The 21,822-nt window shown below is 47.5% G+C and overlaps 1 protein-coding gene across 1 annotated transcript; it reads left to right on the top strand.

The window, feature by feature from the left end:
- The first annotated feature begins 3,610 nt into the window (after positions 1-3,610).
- LOC135308294 (TOG array regulator of axonemal microtubules protein 2-like) lies at positions 3,611-21,782 on the top strand. The gene is made up of 15 exons (XM_064433234.1): positions 3,611-3,809; positions 4,654-4,814; positions 5,249-5,295; positions 6,863-6,951; positions 7,904-8,051; positions 9,144-9,305; positions 10,032-10,164; positions 11,819-11,924; positions 12,656-12,891; positions 13,906-14,058; positions 15,207-15,324; positions 15,774-15,818; positions 16,288-16,391; positions 17,762-17,970; positions 19,138-21,782. The coding sequence occupies exons 1-15, from the start codon at positions 3,645-3,647 to the stop codon at positions 19,143-19,145; spliced, it is 1,884 nt and encodes a 627-aa protein (XP_064289304.1). The 5' UTR covers positions 3,611-3,644; the 3' UTR covers positions 19,146-21,782.
- Positions 21,783-21,822: the final 40 nt, after the last annotated feature.

Here is a 21,822-nt window from a genome sequence, read left to right on the forward strand (position 1 = left end):
CTTTCTCCTGTCTTCTCTGTCCTGCCTGCATTCTGCCCTCTCCCTGGTCTTTGCTTGCTTTTCATTTTCCATTATTACAAATTTTAAGACCGTCCTGAATATTGGACGCAGCTTTAAGTTGGACTTCTTGTTCTTTTCTGTGTTATATAATTTCAGTCCAACTGAATCCCAGAAGTCTGGATTGAGTTTCTGAGACATATCTGAGTTTGGGAACTCCTTTAAGACCCATTTTACAAGCTTTTTAAGCTCTTTTTTGTCAAACTGAATATCTTGGATTTTCAACTTATAATTAAAATACGAAAAAAATTCCTGCTCAGCTACTGACAACCGATTCCCCAGGGTGAAACTCACCGAGTCTTCTGGCCGTCCTTCTTGGTATAGACTTTTTCCCGGGTCCTGGGTGCAACAGTTTCAGCTTAGCCGATTCACAGTATCCTCTGAGGGTGTGTGCCGTTTGCTCCCGTCCCGTCTGAATTATAGCCTCTTCTTCACCGGTATGAGGCTTCGATTTGAGATCCCCTCTAAACCTCAAATCTGTTCTTCTGAGTTTTCTTTTTTAACGCGACAAAAAACTGAGGTGAAGGCCTGCTTCCCCAAAAACGCAAATACCAAGGAAAATTGTCCTATTTTGATTGAGGTAATCAAAAATTCCTAGACCATCTTCCTCAATATGAGAAATTCTGTCCAGGCGCCACGTATTAAGTTCTGTTTTGTCGGGCCAGGGTTTTATGAGCCTTTAAAAGAGAACTTAATACACAAAGAATAGCTCAGCTATTACCTTTGGAGGCAAATAATGAGCAGGATGGCTTCTGCTGCAGTGTTGGAAACAAAACTGTTTAATAAAAGGAAAAACAATAAACAGAAAATCCGATCCAGGTACAGAGGTCTGCTCCTGGTAAAACACCTTCACAAAAGCCTCGTAGTTCTTTTGTCTTCTCTTTTTCTACCTGATGGCCCAGGCGGGATCTTTTGGCTCTCATTCAATTAGGTGACCCCAAGGTTTTAGTGAAGTCTCTGGGGTCCTATAAGGTGGCTTTTCACCTTATCGTTGGGAGAAACTTCTGGGCCTCCTTCCTTTTTTGGGGGACAAAGGCTAGTTTGTCCCTTTCTCATTGGGGGTATCCCCCTACACTCCTTCACCACATTTTGTCCAAAAGTGGCCTTTCTAGTCTTCACACTGAGTTGACATTTGGAAATCTTGGTTAACACCCATTCATTTAAAGGTATCTTTAAATGTATTTCAATTTCCTAATGGGCTCAGTGGACTCTCCCAGAGCCCAGTCCCTAGGAGTGTTCTCTGGTGGTGCAGTGAAAATTCCTCCAGTGTTAATTTTTGAGTGGAAGGAGCTGGAGGGGTACCTTGGGGTCTTGGATAAGCTGGGCAGGAAACGGATACATTCCTCTCCATCCTGCACATCCCTTTTATCTCCTTGCAGCCTTTCTAGTGCCAAATGGGGAATGGAAAAATAAGCCAATTAGCATGAAATGAGAAATGTTTCCACTCCTTCCGACTGCCCTTGAGGGAGAAAACCATTCCTTGAGGTAGTTTCTGATCTGAATCCCTTGAGAGTTGAAGGAGATTCCTGTATATTGCCTGGTTTTGCACTGGGAGGAATAGGGAAACCTCCTATGATGGAAAGTCCTTTTGAATTTTTCAGTGAAGGAGAAGGAGACTTCCAAATGGCTGCAGCCTAGGCACAGTGTGAGTTTGTCATCCTCTGACAGCACAAGCCCAAAGCCACCTGTGGCAGGTTCCCAATGACAAATCTCTTCCCCGGCTGTCTCTGCCTGTGTCAGTGCTGCAGGCTGAGGCTGGGAGAGGAGATGCCTCCTGCCTTGTCCCTGTCCCTGCCTTGCCTGATCCCTGACAAGTGGAATTGTGCCAGGCAAAATGCAGTCTCTGGCACCTCTGGGTCATCCACTGCTTCCAAGCTGTAAGCTTCAATGACACTGTTGTAGTTCCTTTGGCATCTCTGGTTGTGTAATGATAGGAGAGATGAGACTTGGAGAAGTAATTCTGCTGATGCAGAAAAAGGGATCAGATCCCCTGGTCCCTTTGCTCAGGGTTTGTTCTGCCAAATGCTGGGTATGGCCCCTTTGGAATGACTCCTTCATTGATGGAATGCAGCTGCAATACTTAATGCAGCAAGGGAGTAGTATCACTCATCAATGTCGTTGCCAATTTTGCTGTATGAATTCTGGACTAGGAATGAACCATCTCATTAATCCATCACTGTCTCTCTTTTGTTACTGACCGGGATGTTTTATAGCAGGAAAGAAATCCAGTTTTAAGAGAGCGGTATTCCTCACTAATGGCCTGTATACCACATGGTTTTATTCTTGGTGAAACTATGTAAAAACTTAGTTCTCTTACTTCCAACAGTTCAGTTGGAGAATATATCAGAATGACCTGCCCTGTACTATTTCCACTGAGAAAACTTTGAATTGATAGTATTAGCCAAGATCAGAAATGTTTTGAGGCAGATCATGTTTATGTAGGTTTTGGGTTTTATAATGGTAGTTTGTTGACTGCATGAAAGAAATCAGGAAGAAAAACCCATGGAGCAATGAAGCACAGCAAAAGTGGCAATTTCCAATTGAATGGCCAGTTTATGCCCTGCAAATGCAGACTCCTTGAGTACTGGGGACATGTAACCTGGATTGCAAAGCTTCTTCCAACATGAGGTGCCATTGTTCATGTGCCAGCACTTCCTCTGTTGTGAAGAGAAAGAAAAGCAATGAAGCAACAAAACCCACCCTGGAACTGAGTGGGAGTTACTGAAACAAAGGCCATGAACACTAACTTGGAAAGCAATTACTTCTGAGTTGTAATTGTCAAATTCTGTTGACCACTGTGGGTTGCCCACAGTTTAGAAGGAAAGGGATTTCAAAGTAGTGGATGGGTAATGAACAACACATAAGCAAAGTTGTAGAAGCTTTCTCTCCTGGTTTGCCAGCTCCATACATTTCAAAGGAATTCTAGTGATGGTAGTTGCATGAAAAGAAAAAGCAGAGAGATCTTCTGAATAATGAAAACACCCCTTGCATGCCTCACCCATTAGATGGATTGATTGTAAAGGTGGGAGTTCACCGAACTCACTTCTTCCCTTGTGAGCGTGGCTCAGCCTCACACAGAGGTGAGGTGGGAGCTGGGCCGCTCTCTGTTGGGAGGAAGGGTCTTGTGGCAGCCCAGAGAGGCTGTGCACATTGGCGGGGAACAGCTGTGCCCTGCATGTGCCCCTGCAATGAGCTGTGCTGCTGGCAGTGCCCCGTGGAGCTGTAGGGCTGCTCAGCTGTGGGGCAGGGAGAGCAGCAGCAGGGTGCATGTGCAGCTGAGCCATGGCTGGAGAGCACAGGGCTCTGGACTCCCTGCTGTCCCAGGGCAGCCCAGAGGCCAGGCTGTTCCTGTGGCAGCTCTGTGGAAGTGGGGCAGGGTTTTCCCCCTGGCCTGCTTCAAGCTGCTGGTGGCAGGAGCATGTTTCCCTGTGCAGCTATTTAGAAGCTTCCAAGGAATCTGTCCCATGAAATACGGAGCTTCAGATGATTTAGATTTACTTTGTGGACTCTCTTATATTTTATGTCTCCACTTTGCAGATCTGACTGGCTATCCTCTTGCCAAGAGGTTTTCCCTGGCAAGTCCCTCGATGCTCCTTCCCTCCAAGCCGTTGCCTCCCATCCAGAGGAGCTCTCCTTCTGCCACGCCAAGCAAGATGTGCAGCAGAGAGCAGGAGACTGGGAATGCTGGCAACGGCTGGGATGAGGAGAGTAGAAAAAGCCAGGAGCTCAGAGCAGAGGGAAAAGGAAGAGAGGTAAGGAGACCAAGCTAAGTCCTTTGTGCTAAATTTTCATATCATGTGCTGTCAGCAGAGCTCTGAGACCTCTTCCCTGACAGGAACTGACCCTTTCACTGAATTTTGAACAGGTCCTGGCTTGGCTCTCTAGCGGGGCCAGAAATGATGGGATACTAAGCATGGGTGTGCATCTGCCCCTGCTGCCTCCACCCCCATTCCTGGCCATGGCATGGGGGCTCTGGAGCAAGTTGGGCAGGCAGAGACCTTGCAGAGAGCAGCAGGGCAGGGAGCTCTGCTGAACTCCCTAAATGGCAGTGAGGCTGAGATGATGGATGTGGGGGAGCTGGAGAGCAGCGAGCATCCCGAGAGCTCAGCAGCAGCATCTGGGCTCCAAGGCTGCTGGGGAAGTGTAGGAGGGAAGGGCAGCAGCAGAAGGAATGAGGGACTTGAGACAAGCAGGTTTGGACATGCTGCAGAATGGCTTTGTGGGGATTTGGCTGGAGATCAGCACTGGCTGTGAGACACGTTAGGGGCAGGGAGAGAACAGTGATCTAAACCCACTGCCATGGCATCCAAAAGGCCAGGGGAGGCAGTGGCACCCCAGAACACCTTGATGTCAAACATGTGGATGCCAGCTGGGAATGTAGTCACATTTCCAGGGAAGTGAGAAGGTGGAGAGAGCTCAGAAATGTGGGACATGGTCTCTCCCACTTCCCTTTGCATTCTCAATCCACAGCCAAGCTGCTGCCTCAGTTTGACTTTTCCTACCAGGTCCCAGTTAAGAGCATTGATAAAATTCTTGAGGCATCAAAGGGGGCAAGTGTGGATGATTGATCTGAGCACTGTGTTCTACTCTTTCCAGACCTCCTTGCTGTGCTCCACTGGCGGGGAAATGAAGAAGAGACAATTGGGAAAATCTTTAATCCCCCGTCTACGCAAGGCAGGAATTCCCCCTGTGGGCAGTGCTGCTGGGTCTGTGCACAGCTCTCCAAAGATGGAATTGCAGGAGTCCCAGGAGATGAGGTAAGCCAAGGTGTCTGCTGCTCCACTGTGCTCTTCACCTCACTCTTCCCATCTCCTGTGGTGATTTGGCACAGTCTCCCATGTATTTAGGCAAATCTCTGAATATTCCGCATTTTGCCTATCCAATGTCAAACCCAAGAGCAACGCCCCAAGAGCAGAGGTGGTGCTGGGGAAGAGGAGGCAGGGCTTCAAAGTGTCTCAGGATGGGTCCCCAGCTGGACTTGGCTGTTATTTCAGCCAGAGCTTGGCCAGTTCTGTGTGATTCCAGCAACTGAAAGCTTAAGGACAATAAATCATATTTGGGTTTATGTGTTACAATTCCTCCTTCATCACAGTGACCATGCTAAGAAGGTTTGCCTCCTTGCATGGTACACCCATTCTCTCCCTTCTCCTTCTAGCTCCTCATATGTTCTTTTGTCCTCCATTTTCTCCAGCGCAAGACCCAGCAGCAGAAGCCAAGAGAAGACCCCAGAGTATGCAGGTATGTACAGGGATGTCTGTCCGAAAGTGGCCTTTCTAGTCTTGACATGGAAGTGACATTTGGAAAGCTTGGTTAAGCCCATTTATGTAAAGATATCTTTACATTTATTTCAATTTCCTAATGGGCTCAGTGGACTCTCCCAGAGCCCAGTCCCTAGGAGTGTTCTCTGGTGGTGCAGTGAAAATTCCTCCAGTGTTAATTTTTGAGTGGAAGGAGCTGAAGGGGTACCTTGGGCTCCTGGATGTGCTGTGCAGGAAGAGGAAACATTCCTCTCCTTCTTGGTCATGCCTTTTATCTCCCTGCAGCCTTTCTAGTTCCAAACTCAGAATGGAAAAATAAGCCAATTAGCATGAAATGAGAAATGTTCCCACTCCTTCCGACTGCCCTTGAAGGAGAAAATCATTCCTTGGGGTAATTTCTGATCTGAACCCTGAGAGATTTGCCGGAGATTCATGGATATTGCCTACTTTTGCATTGGGAGGAATAGGAATATCTTCTACGATGAAAGTCCTTTTGAATTTTCCAGTGAAGGAGAAGGAGACTTCCAAATGGCTGCAGCCTAGGCACAGTGTGAGTTTGTCATCCTCTGACAGCACAAGCCCAAAGCCACCTGTGGCAGGTTCCCAATGACAAATCTCTTCCCCGGCTGTCTCTGCCTGTGTCAGTGCTGCAGGCTGAGGCTGGAGAGGAGGTGCCTCCTGCCTTGTCCCTGTCCCTGCCTTGCCTGATCCCTGACAAGTGGAATTGTGCCAGGCAAAATGCAGTCTCTGGCACCTCTGGGTCATCCACTGCTTTCAAGCTGTAAGCTTCAATGACACTGTTGTAGTTCCTTTGGCATCTCTGGTTGTGTAATGATAGGAGAGATGAGACTTGGAGAAGTAATTCTGCTGATGCAGAAAAAGGGATCAGATCCCCTGGTCCCTTTGCTCAGGGTTTGTTCTGCCACATCCTGAGTATGGCACCTTTGGAATAACTCCTTAATTGTGTATATGCAACTGCAATGCTTACTGCAGCTAGGCAGCGGTAGTCCTCAGTAAGTAAATGACATTTTTTCTGGATTAATTCTGGACTATAAATCACTTCTGTCATTCATCCTTTCTGGTCTTTCTTTTGTTGCTGACCCAATCATTCTGCAGGGTGATAGAATCCAGTTTTAAGACAGGTATACCTCTCATAGTGCTTGACTGCTACATGATTTTATCCTCTGTGAAACAATGTGAAGAATTAGTTCTCCTAGTTCTACCAGCTCTGTTGGGGAGTGTTTCAGTGACCGGCCATCAGCTATTTCTATTAAGGACATTTTGAATTGTCAATATCAGCCAAGATCAAAATTATTTTGAGATAGGTCATGTTTATTTGGGTTTGGATGTCTCTGCTGAAAAGAAAGCAGAGAATAAACCCCTGGAACAAGGAAGGAGAGCAAAAGTGGAACTTTTGGATGAGCACTTTGTTCCCTGCAAATACAGGATTGCAGAATGCTGGGCACATCTAATGAGGAAAGCAAAGCTTCTTTTGCTTCCAACACGTGGTGCCAGAGATTTACAGGAACCTTTGCTTCCATTCCCAGGCCTCTCACTGAGTCAGGCCAAGGAGACAGATCATCCCAGCAGTCCTGGTCTTAGGAGTGACAAGGAGCGGAGGGACAGCATTGGAAAGGTAAGGGATAAGAACAGGGATGAGCAGACTTCCTTTCCAGTGGCTGTTTAGTGCTTGGCCCAAAATGCCACTGAAAATCATAATCTTCCACTCCTTGGGAGATGGGGATTCTCTTGGGAATGTATTTGACAGCTACAGAGCAATTGCTTGGCTATTTCCAGTAGTGCCAAGGTGACTGGTTTGGAGATGGTGCTAAGGTCACGCCAGAAGCATTCTGTATGTGCAAAGGCTGGTTTAGAGAAGTTCTGAATGGCAGATCATGCTAGACATCAGTGAATGTGGGAGAAGTGCATCCTTGGATGCAGAGAAGCAAAGACTCTAATGTTGAGTGTAAGCAAGGCTGCAAACTAAAATGGGAGAGTTTGCTTTTTCCTGGTTACTTTTGTGGCTGTATCTCACAGCCCTCTCATTCTCAAGTTTTCTGCTCATTAACATCAGCATTTGTGCAACTTGTTTTCACAAGACTCCTCCTTTTGGTCTGCTGGCCTCAGAGACCAAGTCCTTCAGAGCTGAGTCCTTCAGAAGCCAGGAAGTGAGAAACAGCTGCAATTCCTGGCCATGAGTGTTAAGCAACAGTCATTCCCCCTCCTTGCTGGGTATTGCACATGGTTTTCGTTCTTCTGCCATGACCTGTAGGAATTGCACTGCCTGCTCACTGTCATGTGAGCTCTTCATCTGTCTTGGAGCACTCCTATGACTTTCATGCTTCAAGCAGGGCTTCCTGACATAGGTTGCAGTTGCAGCAGTGTGAGGTTGCGGCAGTGAAGTGTTCCACCTCACTGTGTGTAATTGCCAAGGCGAGCATGGGAGACATTCCTCTGAAACTATTGGAATGGATATGGAGCTGCATGGAAGACTGTGGCACTCTGTGCACTCTGTGCTCCTGATGAGGTGTTGTGTCTGCTTGGTGTGTCTCTGCTTACAGTCTGTGATGTGTTTCCATTGCACCTAGACCCGCGCTGAATTGTGCAGGTTGGCTAAAGAGAACTTAGAGCAGAAGAAAATGGAGATTTTGATGGAAGAGATGAAGAGGAGACAAAATGAAAAATCATTGCAGCTTCCTCCAGAGACATTTGAGCCTGGAGATGCAGCTGAAGCAAGTAAGTGGTGGCTACACTTGTAGTGGTCCTTTTTGACCACTTGCTTGCCCTTTGCACAATGTTGCAATCAGACTGGGGGGGCTGTTCTGCTTGCATCTGAGTAAGAAGCTTGCATTAGGATTTAATTCTGTTTCCCAAAGAAAAATAGAGAGATATGAAGTGTCTTGCCCATGGCCTCATTGAGTCAGTAACAGAATATTAGCTTCCCACCCCCACTTGTAAAGTCTTTCAGAGTAGAAAATTCTGTCTTGCAAAGTACACTGGGGCTTCAGACTCTCTCCTGGAGAGCAGCCTCCAGGGCAGGTGAGGCCAAAAGGATGCTTTTCAACCAGGCTGCAACCTGGAAGGAACTAAATTCCATTCCTTCTGATGAAAACACCAGAGATCCTTCTCCTGCCGCTCCCTGATGAGGAGCTGGCGCTGTAGAGCTGTGCTGAAGCCCCAGGCAGTGCTTGTGTTTTCGTCCCAGGAGCAAGCAGCGTTCCCAACTGAATCCTGGCTGAGGGGCTCAGCCTGCAGGGCCGTGAGTGCTGCCCGAGGGCAGCAGCAGGGCCCTCAGGGGCAGCACTCAGCCCGAGGGCATCACACCAGGCTATCTGCACTTTGGTAACTTCCCTGCCTGCCTCTGGAACAGAAGAACAAAAGCAAAGCAATACTGGGTTTTCTTTGTTTCTTAGGAGAAGCGTCACTGCAGTTTGCTTTTAAACTAGAAGAGGGAAGATTTACATTAGATATTAAGGAGAATTTTTTTTTTAATGAAGGGGATGAAAAGCTGGCAGGATTTGCCAAGGGAAGCTGTTGTTGGTCTATCCTTGAAGGTGTTCAAGGCCAGTTTACGTAGGGCTCTGAGAAACCTGATCTAGACAACGTCCCTGCTCACAGGGGTTGGACTAGATGGTGGTTAAAGGTGCCTTCCAGCCCAAACTCCTCTGGGATTCTGTGATCACTGTCCCATGTTAGTGTGCCATTGTTATACTTGTAGTTCTTTGGGACAACAAAGAATGTTACCCAGCTCTAGCAACTTCTCTGGCCTTTTCCATCGTCACCCCGTCCAGCACTCTCCACTTACAGGCTCCTCTTTGGTGCCTGCAGGCTTCAGCCTACCACCTATCAATGGCACAGCTCCCAGTGTACAGAGAAAAGACCCTGGTAGCGCCATGAAGAAAACGGTCGTGAGAAAGCAGGACATGGTGCCCTTACAGCCCAGTACGCCCACCCTCCATGGAGATAGCAGCTTCCCACGCAGCTCCTCGGGTAAGCCTGCTCCATGGCAGCATTTTCCTGCAGGGGTTTGTCCTTGCAAAAGGAGCACAAACTGCCTCCTGCCTCAGCCAGCACAGCCGGGATCTTGGGTTCATAGTGTGTCCTGAGAATGAACAGCAAATCTACTTTGCAGTTACTCCAGCTTGGTAGTCTAGAATATTTGAAGTCAATGGAAACAGAGGCACTGTCAGGTGTGAAGGGTCAGGTGTGGCTGTTCCCTGGTTGTTGCTCCCTGGGGATTGAGCTGGGCCCAGCAGGGCTGGGTTCTTCAGGCTTGGCTTGGTGCTGTCACGAGGCAGCTGCAGGTCTCTCCTCAGGGACTTGCCGAGAGCCCCTGTCCTCAGGGCTGTGGGAAATCAGGGTGCTGAGACAAGAGGGGCACCTGAGGGGTTCCCTCCTGGGCTGGCCAGTCCTGCTGTTGGCACTGCCTGGCAGGGAGTGGGAGCTCTGCGGCCTCAGGAACCTGCCGCTGGCTGTGGCACCTGTGGCACTTGGAGCTGGGGCTGTGGGGCAATTGTCAGGTTTAGCCTGAAGCTGTGCCCAGCTGGGGAGGCTGAGAGAAAGCAGGGAGCCCCAGGATCCAGAGAGCAGGGAAGTCTCTGTCCCAGTGGCAGTGTCTGCCACAGGGAACCCTGGCTGGGAGATGGGCTGCAGGCCGCTCCATGGCGGGTGCCTTGCCCGGGCCTGCAGCGCCCATGGCCGATCCTGTCCTTGCAGTGACCTCGCAGACAGCCACTGGTGCCCAGCGCCGAGAGGAGCTGCTCCGTGGGCTCAGGCAGAAGGACAGAGCCTTTTCGGACCCACAGCAGGCCTTGCAGGAGGCACTGTCCTTGCTGGGCAGCGACGACTGGTAAGAAAGGCCCCATCACTCTGTGTCCCTCTTGGCGTTGAGGTCGGTCAGAAGCGTGTCTTGCTGGTGCCTCTGAGCCCCGAGAGCCCAGAGGGCCAAAGGGCACTGCTGAAACCACTGTGGAGCTGTGAGAGGATGAAGATGGAGAGCAGCCTTTTCTTGGCCTTGCTCTGCAGCACTGCTCCAACTGCAGCAGGTCCATGCTGTTTCCTGGCTTTGGCTGCTGCTCCATGGAGCTGCAAAGGAAATGCTGAGGGAAGAGAGAAAGCTGTGGGACGAGATGCTTTGCTGGCTGAAGGCAGAAGCAGGATGGCAGCAGTTTTGAGTGTAGAGATTTGGGTGCCTTGCGCCACTGGCCCAGTGGGACTGAGTAAGATTCCTCTCTGCTCCCACTGCTGACAGCAATGGCAGGGACTCCTGCATGTGAGTCCCAGAAGCTGCTCCAGGCAGCTCCTCTTTTTGAGAAATGGACTGAGTTGTGCCTTCAAGTCCTTCTGCCTACCATTACTCCTGAAGGGCTCATGGCAGAAGAGAAGGAAAGAGAAATAAAATCCTCTGGGAATCTTGCACTTTTGCAATTCAACTTTTCCTTCTCAAGGAATCATACGGGCTTGAGATGTTTTGTCAATACTCAAAATGCGTCCCAAAACTCTACACAGACAGAAGGAGGCCCAGAGGTGATACCCTTCCAAATGTTAGGTGATATTGGTTGTCTTTTTGATGTCTGGGTTAGCATCCACTCACTGGTGGATGCTTCATTCTCACAGGGAATGAAAAATTTCACAGCATGAAAAATTAGCCACGTTGCATCTCCTTGTGCAGTCTTCTTTGCTTTGCCCTTTCTCTTCTGCTTTCTCTTCCCCATTTCTCTTTGATGCCCTGGGAGGTGCAGAGAGCTTCTGCAGGTGTGGGGGTCCAGATGACACTCAGGGGTGCCCATGGGATCAGTTGCCAGCCCTGGCTGCAGCCCTGATGCCTCACACACCTTCCTGTAGCTGAGGGCCTGCACAAAGCAAGTGCTGAGAGATGGAGTTGTTTGCACCTTTTCAATAACACTTTGCTGTTGTGGGCATTGTTTTAGGTCGGAGTGTTCTGGGAAAAGCCAGAGTTTTAACAGTTCTTGCCCAGGGGTGGAATCTTAATCTTCTGGGACATCCTGCTGCTTTTTTGGGGAACGTGTGATGTGGAGTGGGTGACACACAGGCCTCGATTGTAGAGTGGAAACTCAGTTCCAGAGTGCCAGTGCAGACTCTCAGTGCTGAACTGCCTGCTGGGGCTGCCAAAGAAGGAAAATGTCCCAGTAACAGCCCAATGGGACTGTGTCTCAGGGACAGGTACAGGGAGGTGACAAGAACCAGCAGCATGGCCTGGCCTCACAGCTTCTAGGAAGCAGTGATGACAGAGGGACTTAATAGCAGAGATTTTCAGAAAGGTCACAAATGAAGACTCTGAAAGCCCTCTCTTTGCCTCTTGGATTTGTGTATGCTTTTGACAGCCACAGCATCCTGTGGCAATGTGTTCCACGATTTCATTAAGTACTCCTTGAAAAGCACCTGCCATGCTTTGACTGAGCTGCCAGCCTGGTGATTTGAAAGGGTGCTGCCAAGTGCTTGGGTAGAGAGAAAAATCAATCTTTTTTGTACTTGCCTTTCAGGGAACGGAAGAAGAAGGGACTCTTGAACATCATAGTGCTGGCTGAGTCCCATTCAGAAGTCCTGCTCTGTCGGCTTCGTGAGATTTGCTTGGCAGTTACCAGAGAGGTGAGAACATTGCTCTGAATTGTCCCCCATACTTGATACATGGCTTGTAGAGTAGAATATGTGCTTGTTCATCTCCATGTGTGCTCAGGGACTGCCTTCATTCTGGTTTTAGACCTTCTATTTCTAGTGTCTGTCAGCTATCTGTAGGATCTGTGTGTACATGTAGCTGTATTTACTGGCAGGTCGGGTATCTGACACTTGTCTGCGAGTGAGGTACCATTATAATACAAGGCAGAAAAGAGACACTAATAACATGATATGCCAGATTCCCAATCTCTGCCCAAGCTGTAATTGAACACTGCAAATGAGTCTGTAGACCTGAGCCTGTGTTTTCTGTTTTCTGCCTGGGTGCTTCAACTACAGGTGTTGCTTTTTTGAACAGGAGCATCTGACTGTTTTATCTTTATGCCTTGTGCCTTTATGGTTTGAAAGCAGCCCTTTCTTTATTTTGCTTCTATGTTTTTCAAATAAAAGGGCCTAAAATCAAAGCAGTAGACATTATAGAAGGTTTAAGTGGAACACTTTAGTGAAGCCTATTTTTCATGCCTGCAGTAAGAAGGTGTGTGGGCAGAAACTGGTGCCAGAGTAAGTGTCTTTCATGCTTGGGCTCTTCTGCTCCTACTGTGCTTTTATACACAGTGGGACGTGTTGTGATTTCCTGGGAGTCTTGTCTAAGGAAACTGCTTTTCTTTGCAAGGTGATGCTTATGTTTCCCCTCATGACTTCCCCAGGTAACCAACCTCCGGTCCAACATGTCCTGCTCTGCAGTTGTCACTCTGGGAGAGCTCTTTGTGATCTTGGGGAAGGACATGGACTCCGAGGTGGATCAGATTGCTGCAGTCCTTCTCCACATGTTGCGGAACTCCCCAGAGTTTATTCAGAAGGCAGCCTGTCAGAGCCTGGGCATGATAGTAGAGAACGTGACTCCTACACGAGCAATGACTGCTCTCATGGACAATGGAGTCAAGTAGGTTCTTCTTCTTTCTGTGATATTCTTGACCTTCTAGTGTGTGGGTGAGGGAAGGGATGACAGAGAGGACAGGAATGGTGGAAGAGAAGGGCCCTGTATCCTGCATCTTCTGTGGACTCAGTGACTTGATTCTCTGATCAACCTCATTTCTCCTTTCTGAGAAATAAGGAGGGTACTTGCTGGGGCATGGAGCACATCAGGGAGAATGTGCTGGGTGCGGCACAGCCTGCACAGCAGGTGCAGCTCCTGCCAAAAGGAGTCTTGTGTGACTGTCCTGGCCTTAGAGCTGTGTTTTCTATTCAAACTGATGTTTCATGTTAGCCCTGAGATGATGAAGCACTTTCCAGGCACCCTCACTGGCTGAGTGTCATGGGACAGCTGAAGCAAATGCTGCCTTAAGTGTTGGTGCTGGGCCTGATAGTTCCCAAGAGACAGCCTCTAGAATAGGACAAGCTGGATAAACTGACTGCCACCCTTTCCTCAACTTTGGAATAGGGTAAAACACTCAGACGTATCCTTTGCCAAGCTTTACAAAAGAAACAGGCTGCATTGCTGGGTGTTCCTCAACTTCACGGCCCACGGCGTGTTTTCTCTGCATTTGTGTTTTCCCAGGGGTCTGCAGATTTGGGGATGAATGGGTGGAAAGAGCCTCATCCTGCTGCAGCTCTGGCTAGTGGGTGCCCTCTGATGGGTCAGCACGAATTGTCCTTAATTTCTAAATAATTCATATGTAACCTATTACTTTAATCTTTCTCCGAGTAAACTTCGGGAAAGAAATTGAGCATCCAATAGTGCAGGGAGACTGAATGCTTCCCTTTTCCATGCAGACAGCCCATCTGTACAATGCTAACTTTGTGTTTATCTGAGGACAGAACCTTCTACAGGTGTCTGCAGCTGCAGGGAGAAGCCAGGCTCCTTCCCCCAGCAAGGACAGGGAGCAGGCTGTGGCCAAGGCCTGTGCTGCTGCTGCTCCTTCTCCCTGTGTCCCAGGGTTTGCTCTCTCCTTCCCAGGAGCTGCTACGTCCCGGCACGGAAGTGTACGGCCAAACTCCTCCTGTCCTTGATGGAGAAAATGGGAGTCACGAAGCTTGCAGGCACACCCAGGGCTGAGAGGCTGGCACAGGTGGCAGGGACACTTGCTCAGGACAGTCACAAGGACACGAGGTAATGATCTTCTTTCACCTCCTAGAACAGGAAAACCGTTTTGTGTTTGGCTTTAAACTAAAACCAGAAAGAGTGGAAACTCAAGGCAATAATAAGTGACCTCACAGTGTGGCTAAGGGGCATAGAATCATGGAATATGCAGAGTTGGAGGGGACCCATGTAGATCATCCAGTCCAGCTCCCGGCCATGTGCAGGACAGCCCAAGAGTCACTCCATGTGCCTGAGAGCATTGTCCAAACGCTTCTTGAGCTCTGTCAGGCTTGGTGCTGTGACCACTGCTCTGAGTTGTCTGGGGAAATGACTGTACTGGGTAACCTGAGGTTGGCAGCAAGGAGCATTGCCAGCTCCCTGTGACTTGCGAGATTCTTTACTGAGATTACAAGAGCTCTGATTAGCCAGTCCAACAGTTTTGTTTAGCCTTAGGCGCACAAGAGAAAGCCAAGTGTAGGCTAATGTTCATCACTGAAGGATCCCAAACATCTGTTTCTCATTAACTTAAGACTTCCCTAGAAATATTTTAGAGGTCTTTAGCCAATGTATTCAGTCTTTCTAAACCTCTGCTGCAGATTTCTAGAGTGCTATTATCTGTGGCTCAGTGACCTCCAAATTTCTTCTTGAAGAATATTGTGGTTTCCTAGTGGCAAAATCACCCCAAGCCACCAAAATCCCCTTCCTTTGATGATGAAATTCCCATTAATAGCTGCCAAGAACACCAGAGCAACTAGCTGCCCATGTGTATACAGATAGTATAGAATAATCAAAAGCAAGGATGAGGTGTTTTGTCCTGGCTTCCCTGCCAGTTAAAGGAAGGAAAATGTATGTGCAAGGGCAGCAGAACACTGCTAATAGGCTCTGACAACAAAGCAGATGTGTTTCCCTTGTTGCCTGGGATCCTTTGATCCCACAGAAGCACACCCCCAGTTTCAGAGAGAAATGGTATTTTTCTGTTGGCCCACATTCTCCTCTTGCCTCTTGTGTTCAGCTGACAGCACTGTGCAGTGTCAAGTGAGGTAAATCTCCCTCTTTGCTGAGTCTAGGTAACGCCTTCTCATGCAAACATTGCACCCGATGAGTTTAAGGCATCAGCCTCTTCTGTTAACACTCTTCCTTTGTTCACTTTTCTTTTGTTTCCTTCCTTCCTTCCTTAGGCATTATGGACAGGAGATGGTGAAGATGTTGCTTAGTAATCAAAATTTTAAAAAGCTTTTGGAACAATCTCTTTCCACGCATGACCTGGAAGATATCCTGAAGAGAATTAAGAAGAAAGTAAGTGCTTGGCAGGACAAATGTCTCCTTTGTGCAAGTATTGCCACTGCTAATAGGAGATCAAATATACCCAATGTGTCTGTATCTCATTCCTCTTTTGCTGAATCATTTTATTCCTGAAAATGAGCTGTTAATCCTCAGCCTGTTCTTCTGCAGACCACACAGGAACTGTATTCTTAGGGGAAAAGTAGAGTTTTGAATACTTTGAATATGGGTCACAAAGAGGAAAGGGAGAGAGGAGAAAATGGGTTTACATTCACGTGTAAGCCCCCACAGCACTCTCCCTACCCTGCCCTCAGTAAAGCAATTAAGTGACAACAGTGCTTCTGAACATAACAGAGTCTTTGCAAAAGAGACTCTAAGTCTCTTAGTAGTACCAAGAAAATTTCCAAATATACAAAAGATGTCCAAGTCAATCCTAATTACTACAATTATTGTCTGTCTTTTAGGAATACTGCCCTGCTGTCAAGCCCTGTGGAGCTGGAAGAAGCTTGGTAAATTCAGCAGCATCCAGTGGAAAATCATTTCTTTGATTGGGAGGGATTTTATTCTTTTTATCTACATTACAGAAGGGAGTTTTTCTTTGTGCAGGGGCAGAGAGAGTAAGTGTTGAACCAAATCAACTTCCAACACAATGGGCCAACCCCCAAAGAGTCCAATTTTTTCTGCTGCTTCCTTTAAGACCACTCATTGCCTACCAGTTTGCATAATTCCCATTTATGGTCAAAACTCATAAATTTGGGATTTTAGACAGCAGCTCAGTCTGGTAGCACCCATAACCTGCCTTGGGCTACCAAAAACAAAGAGCTGGCATCACTGAATCTCTGGTCTGTTTATTTCTGTAAGTTAGGAAATGTTTCCCTAGGCCTTGGTAGCAGTGATCCTGGTTCTAACTGGTGTTTTAAAGAGGGAATTTCCTAGTTCTATTCTAAAGATTGATGGGGTTTCTCTGTGTCTCTGTAGGGGATGGAAAACCAGAAGGATGAACGCCCACCTGTGCAGGAGCCGGTGAAGAAGAGGAATGAAGGCTCCAAGGAGCCCCAGGCCACATCACCTCCTAGCAAACGGTACTGAGCACTTTTGCCAGATGTGACAAAGCCCATGACATGCTTCACATGCCTCTTCCTCAGGCACATCTTTCTGATGGAGATGACCAGTGCCAAAGATTGTTTCCTTTCCCTACAAATGCTCTAGGATAAAAAATATCTATTTCCGCATTGTGTTGAACACAGCTTCTCTGGAGGGCTTTCCACAAATACTGGGCGACAAAAAGTCACCCATTGCTTGCAGTTCAGATGATCCAGTGCAGTGGCAAGGGCAGGGCTGTGGAGGCTAGGAGAGGGCCAAGTCTCTGCTGCCTGACTTGAGACAAGTAAATTCAACCAGGGTTTTTTTCATCCAAGTGGAGTCCTTTTTAGATGGGTGTTTTAATGAGAAGTCCCAGTCTAGAGGCAGGATGCCATTCCTCAAACAAGCAGTTCCCTTCCATGAGGTTTGGTCTGGCTGATTGTTGGTTTTCTTACCCTCAAACAGCAGTACCAAGTTTGAGTAGTAAGGAGCAAGACAATTCCTAAGCCATTTTGGTCAACAGGTATCTCAAGGTGGACTTTTGTCTTGTGATTCCTGTCCTTCCTACAGTTTGCTTGATGGACAGCGTGTTTGGTTTATTTCCCCCTGTGCTGCAATCAGCATTTAAGACAGGAATTCGGTCCTTGCTGTCTCATCATGCCAGTGGCAGAGCTACTTGTACTGTTTTCCTCTGACAACAGAGGGGATTTATTTAGCTCTGTCATGCTCAGCAGTGGCAAGAAAGTGACCACATGCCTCAGTAGCATAGCTAGCATCTTCCCATTCTCATGGAAGAGGCAGGTTGATCCAAGAGGATTATTCCCAGTGGGTTTGTTACGCTGTGCATCTAGTTTCTAGGGAAGCAAATGAAATGTGAGCGTAGTTCTGGGATGTCTGATTTCTGTTTTTCTCTCTGTTACTGATTTTCTGGATCATTTAGCTATGCCCCTGTTCATCTGTTCAGATGCATCTGAGCTACTTTTGCAGATTGTCATGCCTGGTTGTAGAGACACTTCTCCAGAGTGATGAGTTTCCTTATTGTAAGACACACACGTCCCGTATGAGGAGGCATTTAAACTTGGAAGCAGTGTCTCTCTTTCCCCACAAAGCAACGTGGCCTGTGTGTCTTAGAAGCCATCTGAAGATAGATCAGATGCATCTCATCCTTGGTTTTCCTGCGTGAGCACTAGAAGAATGTGACTTGCAGATTGTTTCCCATAATGATTGTCATGAGGTCCACGTTGTTCTTCAGAGCCTCATGATTTTCTAGCTTGAAATCACATCATTAGGACAGCTCCCCAAGATGTTTGGCTCACAATTAACTGAAGGGATTATCAGAAACAGATCCTAATTTGACTTTGTTTTCCAGGGCAAAGTCTGCCACTGGTGGACGCCGCCTACACCGTGCAAGAGCCCAGGTCATGTTACCTGCATCTGTGGAAGAAAGGGAGCTGCTCCAGAAGCTTTACCATCTCCTGGAAGCCAAGGCGTTCCAGACACGGATGGAAGGAGTGGCACTCCTCCTAGACCTGTCCAAAACCAGACCCCAGCTGATCTCCACTAACATTGTCAAAGCATGTAGGATATCTTCATTGCTCCTTTCATTTAGCTCCTTTCCCAAGCCTGCGGAAGTAAAGTTAATTCAGTGTGTCTTGGCACTATATCCTGGCTGTTTGGGACAGACTGGCCCTTCTTATCCAGACAAATTAATTGAGCTCCAGGCTTCAGGACAAGTTATTTCAGTCCAGCTGTATTTTTCTGGCAGGTGCCTATTGCTGCTGTTCATCAGATGATGACAGAATTTTCTGCTGGTGTAACCTCTGCTGTCTCCTACTCCCAGTTGGGTTAAGTGGAGGGAATTGAGCCATTGAAGACATGGCAATTATTTTCTAGAGAAAGAATGGGTTTGCATGGGGAAGAGAAGTATCAGGCTGGGTTGGTTTAAACAAAATGTTTTTAAAATGATACTTCTGTGAACTCCATCTTGTCTTGCACAGGTAAAACTCATTTCCATCCTCGTCCCTATTCCTCTTGGTAAAGATGGTGCTCACCCTTCTTGGGGGGCCTTTTTTTCTCTTTGGAAAGGAAGAAAACAAATAAGGACAGATCCATCCCTTCTCCTCCCTGTAGCTGCTTTTCCCCTTTTTCCAGAAAAGTGTGCCTGATAATGTGGCTGTCAAGGGACTGAACCTGCTGGAATGAGAGCTGTACAGCACATTATATTTCACAAGTCCACCTGTTAGTCAGAGCAATGGTCTGGATCCTGGAAGAGTTGATCTGAGCCCTGTCCTTCTCCAGACACAGGTTCTGAGGCAGAGAAAATAAAACTTAGATCTCCTCCAGCCATAGTTTAGGCAAAATCATAGCTGCCCTCAATACTTGAGGCAACTGTATAAAAACCTGGGCATTGTAAACATTTGCTTCCATACTTGTAAAGCAAAGGTAGTCTTTTGAATTAATAAATGGAATTGATTCAATGATTTATAGGATGAGAGAAACACCATAGGAATTTTTCTGTCCCCACCCAAACCTCTTAAAAACAGATGAAAATCTTTCAAGCAGCATGAGGTTGTGCAACCATTCCAGTGAGTGGCCCACAGGAAAACAGTGAAAATGTGCAAGCAAGGGCTGACCTGAGAGAAAGGATCACTTTCATCTTTTAGATTCCTGAGTGCTCATTTCTACATCGCTTCTTCAAAAAAGGTCATTTTAATCAAGCTTTCATGTTGTTTGTTCTCTTCACAGATTTTTGATTATTTTGGCCTGAGAATCTGTGACACACATAAGAAAGTGAAGCAGAAGGCGCTGGAGGCGCTGGCAGAAATCATAGGACTCCTGCAGGATGCCATGAACCCATTGATGATCCGTTTGGTTGAAGGCATAACAAAGAACCTAAACTCAAAGGATCCTGGGGTTCATGCCGCAGCTATGACGCCTCTGGACCAATCTGTTGTGCATTTAGGTAAGGCTGAGCCCTGGCATGGACTCTCCTCACCTGTGTCTCTGTCTCTCCGACACAAGAGAACGCTGAGTGCCTTGGTAGCTGTTGCTGTCTGTGGAATGCTCCAGCTGACACCCACCAGAAGCTGTGCAGGTGCAGTCCTTATGCACCATCCCCAACTGGCTGGAATGTGCAGCAGCATTTCCCAACAGTCCCAGGAGCCCTTGGCTCTGTGCTGCTGGTCTGAAGAGCAAGTCCTGGACTACAGCTTTGCTGCAATTCAGAGGCAAAGGGGTTTTGGAGTTTGCTTGGGCCCCGTCTGACTTGCCAAATGAACAGCTTTGCTGTAGGCATGAAGGGACACCGGCCCATCAGAGCTTCTGCACAGCAGCCACCTGGAAGGCTCTACATTATAGGCAGTAGCTGCCTGTTTTCCACCTTTCTTCTTTGTCTTCTTTTTTCAAAGGGGACCATAGGATTCATCAAGTTCATTTCTTTATAACACATGGGTCAAAATCCATCTGTCAATGATGCCTTGTTCCACACGTTGTTTTGCATGGGACAAGAAGGAAATGGCAAATACCTACAGAGGCAAGGGCAGCTGTAAATTTTTCTGCCACACAGATTGATGTCAGGTCTGAAAATGCCACACTGGGGGAATATGACTGAACAATGGAGTGTTGAAGAGGCAGGTCTTCAAGGGGAGTTTCCACTTTCTCCACCTCAGCTGCTCTGTGAAGTCAGGGATTACCTGACTCAGTGCCTCTCTGTGTCCCAAGTATGGGCTTCTTCCTTTTGGCTCTGCGATGCAGAACCTTTTCACTGCTTCCATGTGACTGAACTCTTGAGGACCCTGATGTGAAATATTTTAACATAGCTCCTGGTGGAGCAGACAACTTTGGATTTACAAATGTGAAAGGAGAGCTTTTCTTTTGGCGTTTTAAACACCAACAAGTAGGCTGGAAGGAAAGAAGAAAAGGATTCAAAAATCAGCAGAAATGGACTTTATTGTATAAAATGGGGTTGCCCCTGCTTTTTCCCTTGCCACTGTCCTCTCTCCTATGCCCTCAGAAGAGTGAACAGAAACGTGTGTTTCACTTGTAGATGAAGTATCACTGATGAAAGAGCTCTGCCACCAATGGAGACAACTGAGTGGCCAAGCTCTGCTGGATGTCACGGAACGTATCACAGGTACGGCCTCCCCTTCTAAGCCAAGAGGTCTCCGAGGGAGTATTTACAGGGAATGCCAGTGAACAGACAGTAGAGTAGCTCCTCCACATCAGGAGGTGCTGAGCTCTCACTGGGGCCCTTCTCAAGTCCCATAGTGGCCAGTGTCTTTAATTGCATTTAAACTCAAATGAAGTCCAGTTTTTGAATGGGTACCATAACCCTTTTCCTGCTTAGCCAAATTGGTTTTGGGTACTTTCAGGAGCTCTTTCAATGTTGATGACTGCTGGTGGATTAACAGCATAGAGGAAATGAAGTTTCTTCCACCACAGAATAGTAAATGGCTACTACATAACAGTTTGCCTGATCAGGAAACAAGACTGGTCTCCTGAGCATTTCAGGTTTTGATCTTTCAGCCAAATCTGCCATGCAAGGAGCCTGTTGGTAGTCACTTTTTGTCTGTGTTTGATATAGTTCAGTTCAGAAAATGAGCAGAGAGCAGATTCCAGAGGCAATCTGAGAAAACCCTTGTGTTTTGGCTAAATTTCAGTCCCCTATGTAGCCTTTTTCTCTCTCTATGCCCCTATTTCAGTGCACATTTTAAGAAGAAATGCTATTAACATTGGGAGGGGAAATGTCATTAAAATGTGGAGATGCTCAAGTGACAGGGCAAATGCCAGGGCAATGGGTCTGGGTAATTCTCCAAGACACCCTGAGGTTTGAAACAGCTCTTTGTTGGAAGCCACAAAAGCATTCTGCCAAAGACACCAGCTAGTCTCTGGTGGTTCTCATCCAGCTGTCAAGTAGCAGCCATCTCTGGTGGGCTGGAGTTTTGGAGTGTGTTCTAATACTGCCCTTTGCTGTGGGCCATGGAGCAAAGGGGAGAGCCAGATTAGACTTTTGGCCCTTGACATCAAAGTTACAAAAAATGGAATAATTGCTTTTATTAGAAATCTCTCAATTGTCTCTCTAGGGTGCATTTCCAAATCTTCTACGTGGGTTTAGACAACTTGTAAATGGAAATAGTAGGCAATTTGACGTTTCATTCATTGTTCATGCAGAAAGAAATTGTGCAATAATTGAGTAAAGGTACAAAGTCTGCCACAGGTACAAGGCTCTGGTTGGAGATATTAGTCCCGAGGGGTTGGTGGTTGTGTTTCAAGGATGATCAGCGGCTTTGCCCATTTCTGGGTCGTGGGGCTGTGTGTGCTGTTTCACTGATCTTGGCCCGAGAGGCTTCCAAGAGGCAAGAGCAGAGGTAGATCCCTGTTTGCATGGAGGCTGGTGGGTAAGCAGCTGTGTCGCTCTCCCGGCAGTGCTTG

Source organism: Passer domesticus, chromosome 9 (genome assembly GCF_036417665.1).
Source record: "Passer domesticus isolate bPasDom1 chromosome 9, bPasDom1.hap1, whole genome shotgun sequence".
Lineage (NCBI taxonomy): Eukaryota > Metazoa > Chordata > Aves > Passeriformes > Passeridae > Passer > Passer domesticus.